General features: G+C 43.5%; 1 protein-coding gene across 3 annotated transcripts in view; it reads right to left on the bottom strand.

Annotated features, from left to right (window-relative positions):
- Positions 1–11,570: 11,570 nt before the first annotated feature.
- Positions 11,571–18,349, bottom strand: part of LOC138266857 (beta-1,3-galactosyltransferase 5-like) — a 127,514-nt gene continuing 120,735 nt past the window's right edge. For all 3 annotated transcript variants that reach the window (XM_069215558.1, XM_069215560.1, XM_069215559.1), the window contains exon 3: positions 11,571–12,674. In XM_069215558.1, coding sequence (XP_069071659.1) covers positions 12,205–12,674 — 470 coding nt within the window. In that variant the 3' untranslated portion in view covers positions 11,571–12,204. The remainder of the gene's footprint in view (positions 12,675–18,349) is intronic.

The raw sequence follows: 18,349 nt of genomic DNA on the forward strand, positions 1-18,349 counted from the left end.
ACCGTCTATCAACTTTCGTGGACACGTTGTTTTCGCCCAAAAATGTAACTTTAGTGCACCAGAAATCAGGTTTTAGAGTAGCACCAAATCCCCATAATCAACGCACAACTGGTATGGACGTGTGCAAATCCCACAATTTAAAGCGCAGCCAGATTTACCAACGTAGTGCGACCTGGTTTTTCACGAAATCCTAGTGCCAAAATAAGACGAGCTGAAACAATCGGCAAAGGAAAACTGTGCACGTTGCACAAAATTCGACTATTACGTGATTTACCCGTGAGTCCTGGCCTTATGCAGAACTTTGTTTTGGATAGTGCATCTCGTGACAAAAATAATGCAAGGCAGCACTCGCTGACCTTTTTCACCTGCTCACCTCTGAACGTTGAACAAAAGTAGTTTTGTTCCACATGCGCCACTTTCGCCCACAACCGTAAATATGCCGTTGTGCATTTTATTTTTACCGCTCTCCCCACACTGCACTGAGGACTTTCATGCACTGTTTCGACGCACGCAGTCGATGAAATGCGGGTCTGTGTGGGCAGGAAGTTAAATTCCGTCTCCACGTGCTCCTTCAATGTTCAGGTGCCCCACACATCTCCCACGGCCTTTTCATGCGTCCCTAGCTCGTTGTCAACAGATGAGCCCTCCGTCCTCGCACTTTCCATGAATGAATACGACAATGTACATACGGAGCGCACTTCCTTGCGTACCACTTGGTACGTATCGTCCAAATGACCTAGAACAGATATGTCAGTGCTGCTTTAGAGCAGGTAAAATTGGCTAGAGAGTGATGTTTGCATAGCACAAGCCTAGCCATAGGACAGCGCAGGTCCCTGAGCTAATCCTGTTGTACCTCGTTGCCCAGTAATCTTGTCACACTGTTCATGCTTGCCCGAGAAGCTTCTCGCACTAACTGTGAGCCCCAGGGTTCTCACTTTGTGTCTCCCTACTCCAATAGCTCCTCACACCATCTATGGGCTATACATTCCTCATGGTATATCATCTTATCCTTGAAGCTCCTCAGGCATTTCAGATCCAATCTCCTCGCTCTGGAAGTTCCTCACACTATCCGTATGCACCCCAGGCTTCTCAGACTGAATCTTCTTGTTCTAGAAACTCCTCACACTATCTGTGTACCCCAGGCTTCTCAGTTTGAATCTCCCTCTCCTAGAAGCTCCTCACACTATCCATGTGCTCCAGGCTTCTCAGACTGAATCACCCTGTCCTGGAAGCTCCTCACACCACCAATGTGGCCAAGCTTCTCAGATTAAAACTCCTTGCTTTGGAAGCTCCTCACACTATCTGTGTGCTCCGGGCTTCTCAGATTGAATCTCCTTGTCCTAGAAGTTTCTCATACTATTGGTGTCCCCCAGGCTTCTGAGATTTAATCTTTTTGTCCTGGAAGCTCATCACACCATCTGTGTGCTCCAAGATTCTCAGATTGAATCTCTTTGTCCTCGAAGCTCCTCACACTATCCATGTGCCACAGGCTTTTTAGATTGACTCTTCTTGTCCTAGAAGCTCCTCACACTATCCCTATTCCCCAGACTTCACAGATTGAATCTCCTTGCCCTTGAAGTTCCTCACATTATCCGTGTGCCCAAGGCTTCTCAGATTGAAACCCCTTGTCCTAGAAGCTTCTCACACTATCCGTGTGCCCGGCTTCTCAGATTGAATCCTCTTACTCTGGAAGCTCCTCACAGTATCCATGTGCCCCCATAATCCTCAGATTGAATCTCCTGGTCCTAGAAGTTCCCCACATTGTCTGTGTGCCCCATGCTTCTTAGATTAAATACCTTGTTCTAGAAGCTCCTCACACAATCTGTGTGCCTCAAGCTTCCCAGGTTGAATCTCCTTGCTCTGGAAGCTCCTCATACTATCCGAGTGCACCAGGTTTCTCAGATTGAATCTCCTCGCTTTGGAAGTTCCTCACACTGTCCGTGTGCCCCAGGCTTCTCAGGTTGAATCTCTTTGTCCTGGAAGCTCCTCACACTATTACTGTGGCCCATGTTTCCCAGATTGAATCTCCTTGTCCTAGAAGGTCCTCACATTGTCTGTGTGCCCCAGGCTTCTCAGATTGAATCTCCTTTCACGGGAAGCTCTTCACACTAGCCATGTGTCCCAGGCTTCTCAGATTGAAATCTCCTTGCTCTGGAGTCTCCTCACGCTATCTGTGTGCCCCAGGCTTCTCAGAATGAATCTCCTTGTCCCAGAAGCTCCTCAAACTATCTGTGAGCCCCAGGCTTCTCAGATTGAATTTCCTGGTCATAGAAGCTCCTCACACTATCCCTGTGCCCAGGCTTCTCAGATTGAATCCCCTTGTCTGAGAAGTGCCTCCAAAATTACAGGGGCTCCGCACTGGTTTCGTTGTCCACTCTAGGATGGACCATGAGAAAATCCTTTTTGCGGAGTACCAAATATACTCCTGTGTTAGCCAACAAGCACATCCAAAGGTAACAGGTTTTGCATCAGTTTATTAAAGAGAAGAGGCCACGTTACCTTTGCCACACTAGATTAACTCTGGCATTCAGCTATGGCCTGTGGGAAATTTCAACATCTCTGCTTGCTACACAAATGCACTGAAGAATCTGCCCCACGTACCTCCGAAATACATCATTCCCTATATTTGGAGCAGAAACTTATTCTTCAGAGGAAGTAATTTTTATTGGGGGAAGTGGTGGTACTCTGTGATACCAGAATCACAAGCTAAAGTCATAATAGGGAAGAAAAGGAGAGCAGCAACCTTGAAGAATAAAAAACAAGGGACAGACAGACTCAGAATGATCAGGTTGCATCGAGACATAGTACAGTGGGTGCACATTTTTGCAAGCCACTATTTTCACGTGTATGAAGGCCAGACCTGCTGAATTTGCCAGTGCTTGTTTTCCGTGTGTTTCCCACCTGTAAATTTTACCAAGCCCATTTCTAGTTTATAATAAGAGGGTGCATTAAAGTCAGGAAAAGAAGTGGTATGACCTATCCCATTTAAAGGGGTAGAGATCTGCATGTGGTTCTTCCTTATGAAAATCAAGGATAGAGCAGAGCCTTTGTTGTCGGTATGGAACATGTCTGTGGAGTGGGTGGTTGTCTGACAACAATATTTTGAGGAGGGATGTCTACGTGTCTTTTGTCTTTTTTCTAAGTCGAGGTTGAAATCTCCCAGGAAAATCTACTAACTAAAGGTGAGTTAACCAGTGTTATAATCAGGAAAACTACAATAATGTTTTTACTGTCAGGCAGGTAATATAAAATGTTCAGCCTCTTTGGCATAAATGTTGTGTGTGTGATCTCCAATGTGAGACAACGAAAGAAAGAGGAGTGAAAAGTTGAAACGACAAGTTTATTGAGTTATTCAATTATCAGTTTGCATTTAAAGGATCCCTTCAGATAAACGCTATTCCTATCGGTTTTTCTTTTCTATTGAGGTGTAAGATTTTGTATCCTAGAGCAGACGTAGGTGCGGAGAGTGAGCAGGACCAGGCTTCCATCAGTGCCCAAGCATCAAGGACACAGTATTGGATGAGGGCAGATAAGGAAGTTGTATTTGAGCCCCTAGACCTACAGTTCTAGATGGTAGCGCTGATGTGATGTGCAGCAGATGGGTTACTGAGATGGGAGGAGATGAGGTGTAACCCGGGTAGAAGAGGAAGCAGAAGCGCTGTCCCTGGGAGGAGGGCCCTTCTCAGAGAAAGAGGTGAAGATTTTGACTTGTAGATTTTCTATAACCTCGTGTAAGTATTTGAGCCTCAGTTTGAGGTCATGGAGTCGAAAGAATATTTGTGGTCTGTACTATAGTAAGTTACTGCAATGAAGTCTCGGCGAGTAATCTAACCTCTTATCAATCAATCAATCAGGGTTTGTAAAGCGCAGCACGTCACCTGTGAGGGTATGCAGATGGTAGGATCCTGCTGCGATCAGTCTAACAGCCAGGTCCTGAGACCCTTTCTTATGATAATCATGTGGCGAAGTAATTCTCAAGAGAGTCGGTTTGTGTTCTTTTGATGTAACTAGACTGGAAGCTGTATTAAGGAGTGTTTGGGAGTGACTACTCAGGCTGTAGGTTTGGTCAGGATAGTAGTTTACATACAGTTTATGGTGCAGATTACCTTAAATTATGCTTGTGTTACGCTGTCTTCATTCACTTCCTGAGGGATGTGTGTATTGGAGATGAGGGATTGGAGGGGGCACGACCTACTGGTGTCCCAAGTCAGTAAATATAACTAAGTATGGTATTCGTGTTAAGGGTCTTCCGGGCATTAAACAGTATGAGGAAGATATGGAGATTGGTATACAAGGATTAGATCCAGATTGTTCAATTTGCATAGGGCATGTGGCAACTTGGACATTGTGTCTTTGGGGCTATAGACAAGGGCCTATGCTTGTGCTTTTTTCTAGTTTACTATTTTCACTTTCTAGGCCACTTGCGGCACATCATGGGCAGTGAGGGAACAATTTATTTCTGTCTTTGCCTGGCAGCCTCCTGCATTTGCATTTGTTTTCATCTGGTTGCTTTAGTTATTCTACAATTTGTTATTTTCTTGCTTTTGAGGTCACTCTTGGTGCCTCTTCAGGTTTCTTTCTTACCGGTTTGTTTCCCGCCATCCATGTGCTTGCTTTCAAACTTACCTTCCAACCCTCCAGGATCAAGGTAGGTTCTTTGTCTTCCTTGGATTGTTATAGTGTTAGACTTCGAGGAGGTGGATGAGCTATATTATGAATTAACTACTGTGATACTTAAACCTTAAGTTAATGATAGTTGTTTGTGATACCCATTTTGTGATTTGCTTTTCCTGCAGAGGCGCTGTATGCATCACTGACAATTTAATGCATCCTGAAGTCTAAATTCATATGAAGCTGTGTTTGTTTTAAGGTTGGTGGCATTGATGAGACACTGTAAAAAACACGTATAGGCTGCTGATCTTTTGTAGCAGTTCAGTGTGGAACAGTTGCAATATGCAGCCTTGGGGTATCAAACAGTACAGAGAGAAAATGCAATATTAAAATGTTGCACTACATGTACAAGGTGTGCATTTGCATGTTGACAATATTCAGGTGCAAAATCACCCTTGGTGGAACATCAGCAGAAGTGTGGAAAACCTTTAGGAGCACAAATCATATTCATCTACAAAATCACATTGAAGTTTCATGTGCAAAGCCACATTCATGGCAAAAACATGCTTGGTGCAAAGTAAACAAGATTGGGGTATCAGGTTCATGAGAAAAATCACATTTAGGTGTAAAATCCACATTTAAGTGCAAGAACACCCTTGATGCCATAAGCATGAGTATGGGTTCACTTTACAATAAACTGCATTTAAGACAAATACATTTATGGGCAAAAATACATTTAGAATTAAAATCACCCATGAGGCAAGATCAGCAGAAGCATGAAAACGTTTGTAGGATCCAACATGACATGTAAAGGCGAAAACACATTTAAATCAAAAGCCACTTTTAGGTGTAAATTACTTATTGGGATAAAATGACCACTGGTGAACCAATTTGTCCAATAGCTTCTAGTCAGGTAACCTTAATTTTGTGGGCAGACAATAGGGAGTTAGTCTCTTTCTCTCAAACACAGGAGATGTTTCTTGGAAGACATCTGCCTACCAGGAAGGCAACTTAGGAAGCAATTCCACTAAATAATTGAAACATTTGCAGCGATGCTGCTTCCTAAAATCACAGATTAGTCAAGTCCTGATTTAGAGGTCTCTGGGCAGTTTGAAGACAAGCTAGATCCCAGAATGAGAGCCGAGCATGAAGAGAGTAGTTAAAGTGAGAATTTAGGAGTGCTTCGATCATCACACGTCTGTACGTTGAGCTTAAGACACAACAACCATTGCCAAAACCTGGTGATTGACCAATAAATCTAAAATCTGCGAGGGCTCCAAGGTTTTATCTTTTAAAGTCTGGATAACCGTTTTTTTCACAAGAAAGGAATCAAGCTATTCCCAAAAGATATGCAGAGAATGGCTTCTCTCCCGCTGGTGTTATATGTAAAGTATAAAGTCGGATGCAACCACTTTTTAAATTATTCATTATTTCTGAGGAGATTTTTTGTTATTGCTTCAAACCCATTTGAATAGGATACTCTGATTGTGATGTACAACTTTCAATAGTTTTCACACATAGGGTCAGATCACGAGGTGCACGGCAATGGAACGTAGTAAATTCCCACCTAAAATGACCTTTTCATGCAGTACCCTACCGTGCCAATATGAATTTTCGACCCAGAGTGAGGAATGACGTGGGGAGTGTGATATTATGGCATCTGTTTCCAGAGACCCATTTCATCTGTATTTGTTAGGTGAAACTGACCCTGTGTTTTACCACCCCAGAAAGTATGTGAGTGGTAAAACCTACCCACGTATAATTACATTCTAGCAAAAAAATGGAGTTTTGGGCCAAAACAGAACTGCCACGTAACTTTTGATGGGGCCAAAGTGTCATTTTATGAGGTTTTCTGAGACTAAAACTTGCATGGAACTACAGTCCATCTTATTATTTTCTTCTCTTTTAGTTTAGAACAGGCAACCATGGAAGATCCTATGTTGCAGATCCTCCAGTTCTTCCAAATTGTGTAAACACACCTTGCTATGTTATGTGTATTTGTATAGTGTACAACTCACCCAGGATGGAATCCTGATGCTAAAGCAGGAGCTGTATGAACCCTGGTGATTACTGCCTCTGGTGGTATCAGGGAAGGGCTTTCTGATTTCTTTTGTTAAGCTTCACTCCTCATTCCTCCTCTCAGGTTCTCAATATATTATTTTTTCTCACACTGTTTGCTCACACCAATTTGATTTTTTCATTTCCTCTGATCCTTATTGCCCTCACATTACAAATGCTCTCACTGCTCTTCAAAATCCAAACATTGTCTCCCTTCATTAAAGTCTCATCAGCCAGACTGCTCCCTTAGAGTTGGAAATATCCCTTGAGGAATTGTAAGCCACATTTCCTGGTATAGTATAACCCTTAAGAAATCTCCTCGCTTTACAGATCTACTGCCAAATTAAGTGTCTTTGTATTTGGCCATGTAAGTACAAGTGGTAAGTAGATCTGGTAACCCTTACTAAGGAGGAATTGTTTCTCATAACAGTTGCGTAAGTACGGATAGGACAACTGCTGCTGCTATATATCCTTTTGAGATGCAGCACCTTCAATCAGTCATTCAAGCCAAGATTTATACAGTGCAACAATTAACCCGTGAGGGTCTCAAGGCGCTGGAGTTGCTAACTGCTTTGTGGTGATCTGTTAATTTGGACAGCCAGGATTTGAGTCCTTTCCTGAATTTTTGGAGCAATGAGGCAGTCCTGAGGTGCAGGGGAAGGTTGTTCCGAGCTTTGGCCACCAGGTGTGAGAAGGAGATTCCTCCTCTGTTGCCTCGTTGGATCCGGGGGATGTCTGCTAGGAAGAGGGAGGCTGATTGTAGGTGTCTGGTCGGTTGGTGAAGGTCACGTGTTTGTTGATGTATTCTGGTGCTTTGTTGTGCAGGCCTTTGTATGTGTGAATCAGTGTCTTGAAATGGTATCTCTTCTGGATCGGGAGCCAGTGAAGCTTCTTGAGGTGCGAGGTGATGTGGGTCCGCCTGGGGAGGCAGAGGATAAGTCCTGAGGATGAATATAATTTTATTAACTCTGACTGTTCCTCTATTTTCTGACAGGTCCGTTGCCATATATAGACCTTTTCCTCTCATTCTTCCGTGGTCTAGCCAGGCTGCGTTGGCCTCATGCCGAGGTTTGCCACATTTGTACATGGAGCCTTTCCCCAAAAACTAACAATGTGGGATTCTGGCTCCTTTGCTGGAGATCTTGCAGCTTACCAGATCTATATGTGGCTGCAGATTCTGGTCTGCAGATGGCTGTCGCATCAAGTTCCACATTCATTCTCCCCCTCCATGTTGCAACAGCAGTTCCCTCCAGAGACTCAGGAATCTTCTGCTCTTTTCGGTCCCAAGATTATATGACCTGCGGCGTCAGCCTACTAATCGGCTCTCAAGCAACTACATCTGTACCGAGGGAAGAAATAAGTAGGTGGGACACCTACCTACTCCAACAATTAAAATTATGATAAAGCTTCCAAATTAATTGAAGATAGAGAAATTAGACTATTAGAGTTACCAACTCAAACTCCTTGCAGAAACATTGGTGAGAGTACCTCTGGCCACCCACATGCATCCTTTCGGGAATGCTCCTTAGTCCCATTACATGACTGATCCTTTACCTGGAGTGTAAAGGGTGGGAAAATAAAATGATATATAGATCTCAGTACGCCTGACCTGAGACAGGCTTGGGTTAGATAGATTTTTCAGACTGGCACAGCAGGAAACCACAAATAGTGGGGAGACCATGAAAATTCAGATGTAGATGTACCCCTTATCTTGCAGCCTGATTCCTTTATGAGGTGGCATGTTGTGCAAAACAATGATTGACTACATTTTGGTACAGAGTAATCATCAATAGCTGACTTTAAAACAAACACTCCCCCATCAAGGTGTTGCTTTCCTCAGGTCACAGGCAGCAGTTATATAGAACTATGATAATATCATAAAAAAGCTATCAAAGTAAATACTTCCATGTAATGACATACCAACAAAGCAGCAAGCAGATTGCCAGAGGGGACACCAAGAAAATGGTGCCATGGCATCTGCAATTGGTATTCCCAGATCAGCATCAACTTTCACTCAGATATCAGCTGTAAACACAATTGTATTCGAATATATCTTGTCCCCAAACATCATATTACTTTCAATGTTGCAATAGCATTTAAAATACATCGAACAAAAATATAATTTAAAAGAAATGCAATTGCACAATTACATGAATTAACAAATGTACATTTTCAAAAATGGATAAAAGTATCAAAAACCTTAAAAAACTATTTCCGCAAATGTAGCATTAAGACAGCATAAAATCTAAGTAGAAATTCATCTTGATGCCAGTTGCAAAAAATGGCTTGCCTAATTGGTTTCCAGTAAAATAATTACCTTTATTTCATGCAGTGACAGTTCTACAAACAAATGTATCAATTCCACATGTGGAACCTTTGTTAACTGGCAAGCATGAAATCAGCAGGCCTTGTTAACTGTCCTTATACCCTTGTTACCAAGGAAGTAGTTTTGCCTTAGTGCCAGATTTACTTAGAATTCAAGTAAGGCAGAAAAGCAAGTTGCTGCTCTGTGCTGGGTGAGTGGCAAAGTACGGAAATGCGCCATATCTATTACGATTTTCAGGAAGAGAGCTGAAGAGCACTACATCTTAAAAGCTATGCACTGGCTTGTGCTACTTCGTATTTAATAGACCACGCAAAGCCACATAAAGTAAATGCCAAAAAGGATTTTGCGTTGGAGCTGCTCCACAAAAGTGACACAACCCAGATGCAAAACCTTAGTAAAATCTGCCCCTCAGTATTTAAATTGTTCTGTTCAGCAAAAGAGGAATTTGACTAGTAGAGAAAAAGACCCTTATTTTAGTTATGATGGTTACACAGTAGGAAGGAAACCTGGATAGTCATGGGAGTGGGAGAACTAGCAAAGGAAAAGATGGAAATTTGAGCAAGGTATGGTGGGCAAAAAAAATGTAGCAAGATTGTATTACACTTTCTGAATAAAAAAGCAGGGTGATTTATTGAGAGGTCTAGGAGTGAAACAACATGTGTATGATTCATTCAGACAGCAACTCTATGGATGGCCATAAACCATTGTTTTTCCTTTCATACAATTTCTGACCTTCAACTTGATAAACTTGTGAGTGCACTGAAAAAAAGCTGGATCTCGGGAAGGTATTCTTTGGAGTAAGCTTTATAACTTATTGCCAAAGTCACAGATGGAGAAACTAGTTGTATTTTATTGCATAGTTCGCTTACTCTCCCTGCCTCCCCCAACCAGCAACACCAACCTCCCGTCGTTGCTTGTTATTTTTTACTATCTAGCACTCCCAACTTTTACTTAGCTGTCTGAACCACCAACATAAAGTAGAGTGGACTGTACCATTATATCCAGAAAAGCAAGGGTTGTTTGTTTTTTCAAGTGAAGAGCGCTTTAACACTTCAACAGTAGCTGCTATGTCCGTCCTTCATAAATCAAAAACTAATGATGGAAAATTGTCATTGAGTACACATCTTATGTCATAACGTGACTTTCCAGTGTTACAAAGCAACTCTTCAGTTTACTGAACTGTATCGTACTCCATTAATTTTATCACCCACCACCCCTTTTCCTGATATTTTGACCCTTCCTACAGCTTCTCTCTAGGACGGGACAGCCCCGCCCCTCCAGGGCTTGGGCATGGAGGATCTTTCCCATTGCACAACAAAACATGCAGCATTACCCAGCCATGCCGAGGGTCACACAGTGTGTCTGCGGTAGCGCTTTGCAATTGCACCTTTGACTTTAGGCACATAAGGCCTTATTATGAGTTTGGTGGTTCCACCACAGGATGGCCAAAGTTGCGGAGAGGAAGCCACCGCCATGCCAGTGGCACCCTAAGCGTATTACAATGTTCCAGCTGGCTGATGGTGGAAACATTGTAGTACGGGGTTCCCACTAGGTTGCCTGGCGGGGAGAGTGCTATGGAATTGGCCTCAGCTCCCTTAAAGTAGACAAGGTCAATACCGTAGCAAACAGCACCCTTGGGATGTGCACATTCTGATGGTGCTGGGCAGGAGGTCCCTGAACTGCCAATGCCATGGGCATGAACAGTGCAGGGGACCCCCTGGTGCCGGATTTCCGGCAGCCTTCTCATGGGGGGGACCATGCCATGAGAAGGCCGGCAAAAAGCTGAGTTGTAATCAGGCAGGCGGCGCTGAGTTCAGTGCCCCTCTGGCTGAGAACAATTCAGGCTGCCGTTGGTTTTGCCCGCCAGGGCTGTAATGTGGCGGTCGGACCGCCACAGTTGCAGTAGTCCGACCGTCACTGCAAGGCTGTAGGTCCTTGGACCGACAACCTCGTAATGAGGCCCATAGTTCTGTTGCTCAGACATGTTCCAGGGCAGCTGCCAGTCTGGGATTCCTCTTCCACGAAGGTCCATCTGTCACAATATTGTGCTTGGAGGCAGGCCCACATTCGTGCATCTAGGACTGCCCTGGGACCCCACCAACCTGTCTAGGGGCATCTAGTGCCAAGTCCTCTTTCTCCTTGTACGCTTTACTGTTTAGTGTCTTCCAGGTTCACACCGCCAAAAGCAATTGCCAAAGCCAATGCGAGACCTATTGAATTTGCCAATGTTGGTCTTCCATGCCATGTTGTGTTTAAGTGACTCCAGTATTGGAATTTTCATAGGTTCACATGCTTGAATCCTTCCCCGTCGTCGAGATGGGAGCCCCCGGTACATCAAAACAGCAATATATATAAGCTACTGCAAGAAAAAAGTCCCAAAGGCTTTCACTTTAGGAGCCTCATGAATGGTTGATTGATTGAAGAATGGCGTTTTATCAGCATTGATTACTTACCAACATACGCTTTGCGGAAGCTCGTAATGTGCTCACTAGTGATATTTATTTTCTCCCCGAAACACTTCTAGATTTTGTGCATGTGATTTTTCAATCTATTGGAATGTTTAAGTCTACTGTAATTTTGCAATTAAAATACTTTATTTTAAACATAAATAAATATATGTGAAAAGTACATCTTTCCAAAAGTCCCACCAGTCTTTGTCAGGTGGCTCAGGAAAGGATCAAAATCTTCATTTCGGCCCCCAGTGCAACTTCAGACCACTCGTCTCTGCTTCAGAGAAGTAGCATAGAGTTACTTTAAACTCTTCAACTGGTTCTTCACTAGTCTTCGAAGCATCTAGTAGGTAAATAATATATATTATGTACTCAATACACTGCTTGCCCTACCACCTTCTGGCCCCAAACCATTCTTGGTCATCTCCTCTTTACAGCTAGCCGGAGTTGCTGCAGCCAGTGCTAGAGATGCATTTTCCACCCTGGGTTTGGCAATCAGCAACATATCTTGAACACGTTCCATCAGTATGTTCTGACACTGTCTCCTCAAATGGGTGCACATGTTACACCAAACAAGGGCCACTCCTTCCTCACGTCACAGGTGGAGGAGGTAAGGACTCTTCTCAAAGGTCTTATGAGGGCTTGGACATCAACTTCGTGTCTGGCATTCCATTCTAGCTATCCATCCTGCTAACCAATCAGAATATGCTGCCTCCCCATATGCCCAGACAGCTGTCTGCCAGAACTTGTTACAGAGTTTTAGATCATAGGTTTCTTCCATTTGAAAATGGGTTCACACTCTGTCTCCTGCATTTCTTTCCAGATTTTTAAAAGATCATCTGGTGCAACTCCATGGACAGCCAGTGCTGCCTTGTATGGACAGGTCTCATATTTTAAGCCAAAAACGAAGAAGAGAGGGCTGTGTCGCAGTTCTATGTTGGCTGCTAGTGCCAGAATCCCCAAATAGACGTCGTCTAGTGGGAATACTGGTAGCTTGGTGGAGGTGTGGTAGAGAGCCGTTACAGCAGCCCCCGGCACCAGGAATCCACCACCAGACAGAAAAAGTGGATACTTGGGGAGAGGGAAGAGGGAATGTGTGACTCCATACTTTCCGCTGCGCACTACAACAGAGTGGTGCTGCACAGCTCCGTGAAGGCAGCAGGAGGCATTGCCAACGGTTTTCACGTACTTCACCAAGGCGTCCGGGTTCACCAACATATCATCATCACCTATAGGCAATAAGAAAAAAAGTAAATGGTGAATGAACAGTAGTTTATGAATAGGATGGAAGAGACCAAGGACCCCAAATGGGATGTGTGTGCACAGTATAACATTCCTTATGTACCCCTATTTCCTAGCATTCACAGGAAGGCAACACTGTATAAAGGTTTGCCCAGTTCAATGAAAACATTATTTAAAATTCCATCTGGAAAAAGTCACAGAAACAACTCTTGATGAACGAGTCAGTTTAATTAAAAATAATTAAATTATTACATTACTTACTACTTAATAAGAGCAACCTACTTAATAACATAATGAAACGTGTGCAGACAAACCTAACCGTACTTCATTTTTAAATGCTTCCTTAGTGTACAATTTCCTTTTTTCTTTTTTTTTTTTTAACAAAGCACCAGATTAGGTTGAATTTTATTAGATGTATTTCAAACTATAACCTCATTGCTTGTGACAATGTTCTAATCTCATATTCACACAGTCTTAAGTCATGCTTCTTTTCAATGAGCCCTTGAGTAGAGAGTGTATAAATGGCAGATGTTGTACAATGCCCCACTAACCAAAAGTCAAAGTGCATTTTCTAGTGGGCCACTTTCTGTGCAAAGCCTTGGAAAGAGGTTATAGGATGGCCCTTACATAGATATAAAATTACACCAATTCAGAACACAGATAAAAATAGCTGATTAAAAATGTCTGCCGTCAAACTTTTGGAAATCTCTCCTTTTTCTGTTTTTAGAGGCTAAACAGTGGAATTCACTGCCCTTTTATCTCATGACAATTACTGGCCTCCACCTTTGAGGCGAACACAACAATTTACAAAACACATAAACTAAACTAAAATGAAACTAAATAATGACACATACATATTCCCCTTTGCAATATATCAATATAGACAAGCAAGAATTGTGAGTGTTGTGTTGTTGCACTGCCCCTAAATAAGGGGTGTTCCAAGAGTTTTTGCAACCTTCTCTTAGGTCTATTGAAAACGTTGACAACCTAGATTCACTTTTTCACTGTGGGACTTGCGCATGAAAATATTTCACTTTTGTGAAAACGTATGTGGCATGTATCCTTGTTTCACACTAAATACATGATTCTGCAGTAAGATCTACTTTGCTAGTGTTTATATACTTATAGGGCATGCAGTTACGTAGGATTCTGCATTAGTTTTAAGGGTAGGCCACCAAAAAGAATACGTTGTCTTGAATCCGCGATGTCCAGCAACCGGGGAGCCATGACACATCTGTAAAGCCTCGGTCTGAAACTTTCTTGGTTGGCAGAAATAGAGTGTTTTGATAATAGAAGTGGTTCTTTTGTAATTGATGACACAAGGTGTTCCATTCTTCAAGTGGAAGATATTGGTATTCTGCTTTTACCCCATCAAGAAAAGACTGGGCAACTCTGATGATTCAACTTGGTTCTATTATCTTTGGAGAGGAAGTGCACACACTTTTTGGATAGTGACAAGACAAAACATCAGCCACTAGGTTCTGGGATCCAGGAATATAGGTCACTACAAAGTCATATTGGCTGAAGAAGAAAGCCCATTGTACATTTTGATGATCTGTTCTTGTTTCGAACAGTTCCTTAGTACCCATTAAGAAATGCCTCCATTCCTTACAGGCAGCCTTGAGAGCAAGTAATTCCTGTTCTAACACAGAATAATTGCATTCAGCCTCTGTCAGTATGTGGGATAAATAAAAGATAGGATGTTCTAGGCCATTGTCTTCTTGTTTCTGAAGTAATACCGCACCTATAGCTCTTTCGGAGGTATCAGTGACCACTATGAGCTTCTTGGTTGTATCTGGATGCCCTAAGATGGGGGCTTGAGTAAAGGCCCATTTCAGATTTTGAAAGGCCACTTCTGCGCTTTCAGTCCAAACGATTTTTTCCTTTGATGGTCTGGGTGATAAAGCTTTGTTGAGAAGTTGGAGAGACCTAGGAAGCATTGGGTTTCCTTAACAGAAGAGGGAAAGGGCCAATCCAAAATGGCTTGCACCTTGTCAGGATCCAGAGCTATTCCGGTCTGATTGATGCAGAAACCAAGATACTGTACTTAGGTTTTGCTAAATCCAAATTTTTCGGGTTTACAGTATAGCTGATTCTGTTTGAGTCTTTCCAAAACTTGAAGGACATGCTCAGTATGTTGTTCAGGTATACAGAAGTATACTAGAATGTCATCTAGATATATTACCACACTTTGATTCAATAAATCAGAAAACACGGAGTCCATGAATTGTTGGAATATGGAGGGAGCGTTTGTTACACCAAAAGGCATAACTCAGTATTCATAATAGCCAAATGGAGTACGAAAAGCTGTTTCCATTTGTCTCCTTCCTTGACATGTAAGAGATGATAGGCACCCCTCAAATCCAATTTTGTGAATATCTCAGCACCTTGGACCGCGTCAAGTATATCGCTAATAAGGGGTAAGGGATATTGATCTTTGATGGTTATCTGGTTCAGTCCACGAAAGTCAACACAAGGACGCAGATCTTTAGATTTCTTAGGAACGAAAAAATGAGGCGCTCCAGCTGGAGATGAAGAGGGGACGGTTAAACCATTCTTTTGATTATCATCCAGGTATTTACCTAAGAACTATCTTTTGTTGTTTAGTCAATGAATACATCCGTCCAAACTGAACCACTTCTCCCGGAATCAAAGGAATGGCTCAATCATAATCCCAAAGTGGATGTAAAACAGGCTTGCTAGGTTTCTGGAATATGTCACTGTATTCTTGATAACAACTTGGTACTCCTTGTCTAATGTTAATTGTGCAGCTCATGCCTTTGGGAGAAAGGATTAAACCTTTAGGGGACCAATAAGAGTTCGTAGGAGTAACAATTCTGTTGACAAAACTGGGATAATAAAGATAATGTTCTTGTTTCAAAATTTATGTATCAGTTGTGCCGAGTCAGCCAGGGAATACCCAATATCATGTTCTGGTGTCTCTTTAGGAACTCATGGTATACCACTTTCTTTGGCCCAAGTCTCGTCCAGATATATACCACTTGTTCCACAATCCAGTAAGGCAAATACCTGTTATTCTTGACTATGGGGACACTGTAGGGTAACGGACAGTATGAACAGGGCTGTGGTATTTTCTTTGGAGGAACATATTGAAGGTAACTCGACTCCTCCGGGCACCTTCCTCCTCACAGGGGGCCGGAGCTGGCATTTTCCGTAAGTCTGGATGGACAGACAGGACACAGCCGGACCAAGTGACCAGCATTACCACAATAAAGGCAAAGGCCCTTTCATCGTCTGTCTTCTCTTTCTGTTTCCGATAAAGGACCATGGACTAGATCTAGTGCATGGGTTCTTATTCTGTAGACTTATTCGTCTCAGGATGGACTTTGTCAGAACGACGAGTTGTGGAACGGGGTATACCAGACTGATAACTGCAATCGAGTCTTTCGCCTTTCCATCTTACATTCCTGCAACTGATACTCTATGTTTAATGCTTGATCCATCAGTTCTTTCAGAGATTCTAATTGAGTAGAATGCACCAATTTGTCTTTTATTTCTTCTCGCAGTCCTCAACGAAAAATAGTTACAAAAGTGTGTTCCACCCAAGTGGTCTTGGCTGCTAACTGTTTAAATCGGGTTATGTATTGCAATACATCTTAATTGCCTTGCTGTATATGTCATAATGCTTCTTCGACAGCAGCCTCTAGTGCAGGTCGTTCAAACATCTGTTTAAAGAGCTTAATTAAGGCAGGATAATTGGACAATACAGGATCTTCAGTAGATACCAAGGGGGTTGCCGAAGCTAGGGTGGGGCCAGACAAAGAACTGATCAAATAACCCTCCTTAGCCTTGTCAGCTGAAAATTGAAAGAATCAAAAGGCAAAGAAGACTGTTAACGAGCCAAGAAATTCCTTTATTTTATGAGGATCTCCGGAATATTGTGGTGTCAAGTTAGACACAGGAAGTATATCCATTGCCGTAATGCAGTATTTTCAGCACAAAGTTATAATTCTTGGGCTTGTTGTTGCACAGTTTGAAGCATGGATTGTGCATTTTCTGCGACATCTTCATGTGATCCCTCCATGGTTCTGACGCAACGCTGGCTCTTTAGGTGTTGCAATCTGTTACGGCCAGTATGTCTCTTACCGCTGTGAGCTGCGGTACTTGGAAGGACACCTGGCTTCTTACTGGTTCTGGATTGTCCAAGATAAGGGCGACCCCTTCTAGTAGCCATGGTGCCGCCGAATAGAAAAATGCCAAAGCAGACCGTACCCTCCAGAAGGAGTCCCAGAGTAAAAACCCAAGTAATGGGAAAAACCTCTACCATAGGAACTCCTGAAAAAGAGGAAAAACAAGAAAAAAAACAAAATATAGAAGTCAATCCACAGGGAGATAAGTAGAAATACTGGAGAAAGGAGCGAGGATCACCACCAAGACGGAAGTGTTAGCAACACAAGAAAAGAAGGAATTGTAGTGCTTATATACCACAAAACAGGAAAACGAACGACACCATCTTGGATTGGGAAGGCTACATAGATATGAATGGGAAGAAAAGCCAAGTAGAAAAGGAAAGAAACCATGCATGCTGGGAAGACAACCACAACAGAAGACGACAATATGGACGCCCAAGAAAAGAAGAAGACAAGAAGAAAGAAGAAAAAGAAAGAAAAAGGGAAAGAGAACCAAGTAAGGGTAAGTGGGGGGGAGGTCAGGGAGGCTCCCAGGGGCCATGGTGCGTCCCGGAGCTCGCAACGAGACTCCTGGGCCTCACCATGGCACAAAACACTACGCAGGCAACAAAAGACGGGTTGCGGCGGTTCCGCCATCCTGAAAAACGGACTGCCAGCCTGATCGTGGCCCACAAAAAGGACACTGCGGCACTCCACGGCATCACACACGCAGCACAACTGAAGAAGGGTCTCACGCCACAGGAGAAGCACGCAGAGGGATGTGCGTCACAGAGAAGAGTGCTGGGGGTTGGGGCTACACGGAGCCTGAAGAACCCTTGGAGGAGATGCCAACAAGCCTTGGGAGCTGCAAGAGACACAGTGCACTGGGGTACTGTCCTACGTGTGAAGGCTAGGGCTTACCTCTACCAAAGTTGGACAGCTGGCAGAGAGGACTAAGAGGACTACTCAAGATGACCACCTATGATGCAGGATCCACGCAGCTCAGGAGGATAGGAGATCTACGCAGCCGGTCGTTGGTGCTGTTGGTGCCTGCGGATGCAGGGGAGTGACTCCTTCACTCCAAGGGAGGTTCATTCTTCCTTCTCGTGCAGACTGAAGACTTGCCACCCTCAGCTGGGGAAATGTTGCAGAAGCTAGAAGGAGCCGTGGAAACAGTGTTGCAAGCAGAGTCTTCGTTGTGGATGCAGATTATCGGTACCTGGACGGTCGTAACGCAGTTGCAGTGGCCAGAAGTCAAAGTAGAGGTTGTAGAGGAATCCTGCTGGAATATTGCAAGCCGAATCTGAGGACTCACCCTGGAAGGGGGATTGGTCACCTACCCTTGTGAACACCTGTCAGGAGGGGGGTCTAACTTCACCTGCCTGACCTGGCCACTCAGATGCTCCCAGAGGCCTCTATCCACCTTGGATTCAAGTTGGCAGAATCAAGAGACCCTCTGGAGGAGCTCTAGGTACCACCCGTGAGGTGGCGATGGACAGGGGAGTGGTCACTACCCTTTCCATTGTCCAGTT

Source organism: Pleurodeles waltl, chromosome 12, assembly GCF_031143425.1.
Source record: "Pleurodeles waltl isolate 20211129_DDA chromosome 12, aPleWal1.hap1.20221129, whole genome shotgun sequence".
Classification (NCBI taxonomy): Eukaryota; Metazoa; Chordata; class Amphibia; order Caudata; family Salamandridae; genus Pleurodeles; species Pleurodeles waltl.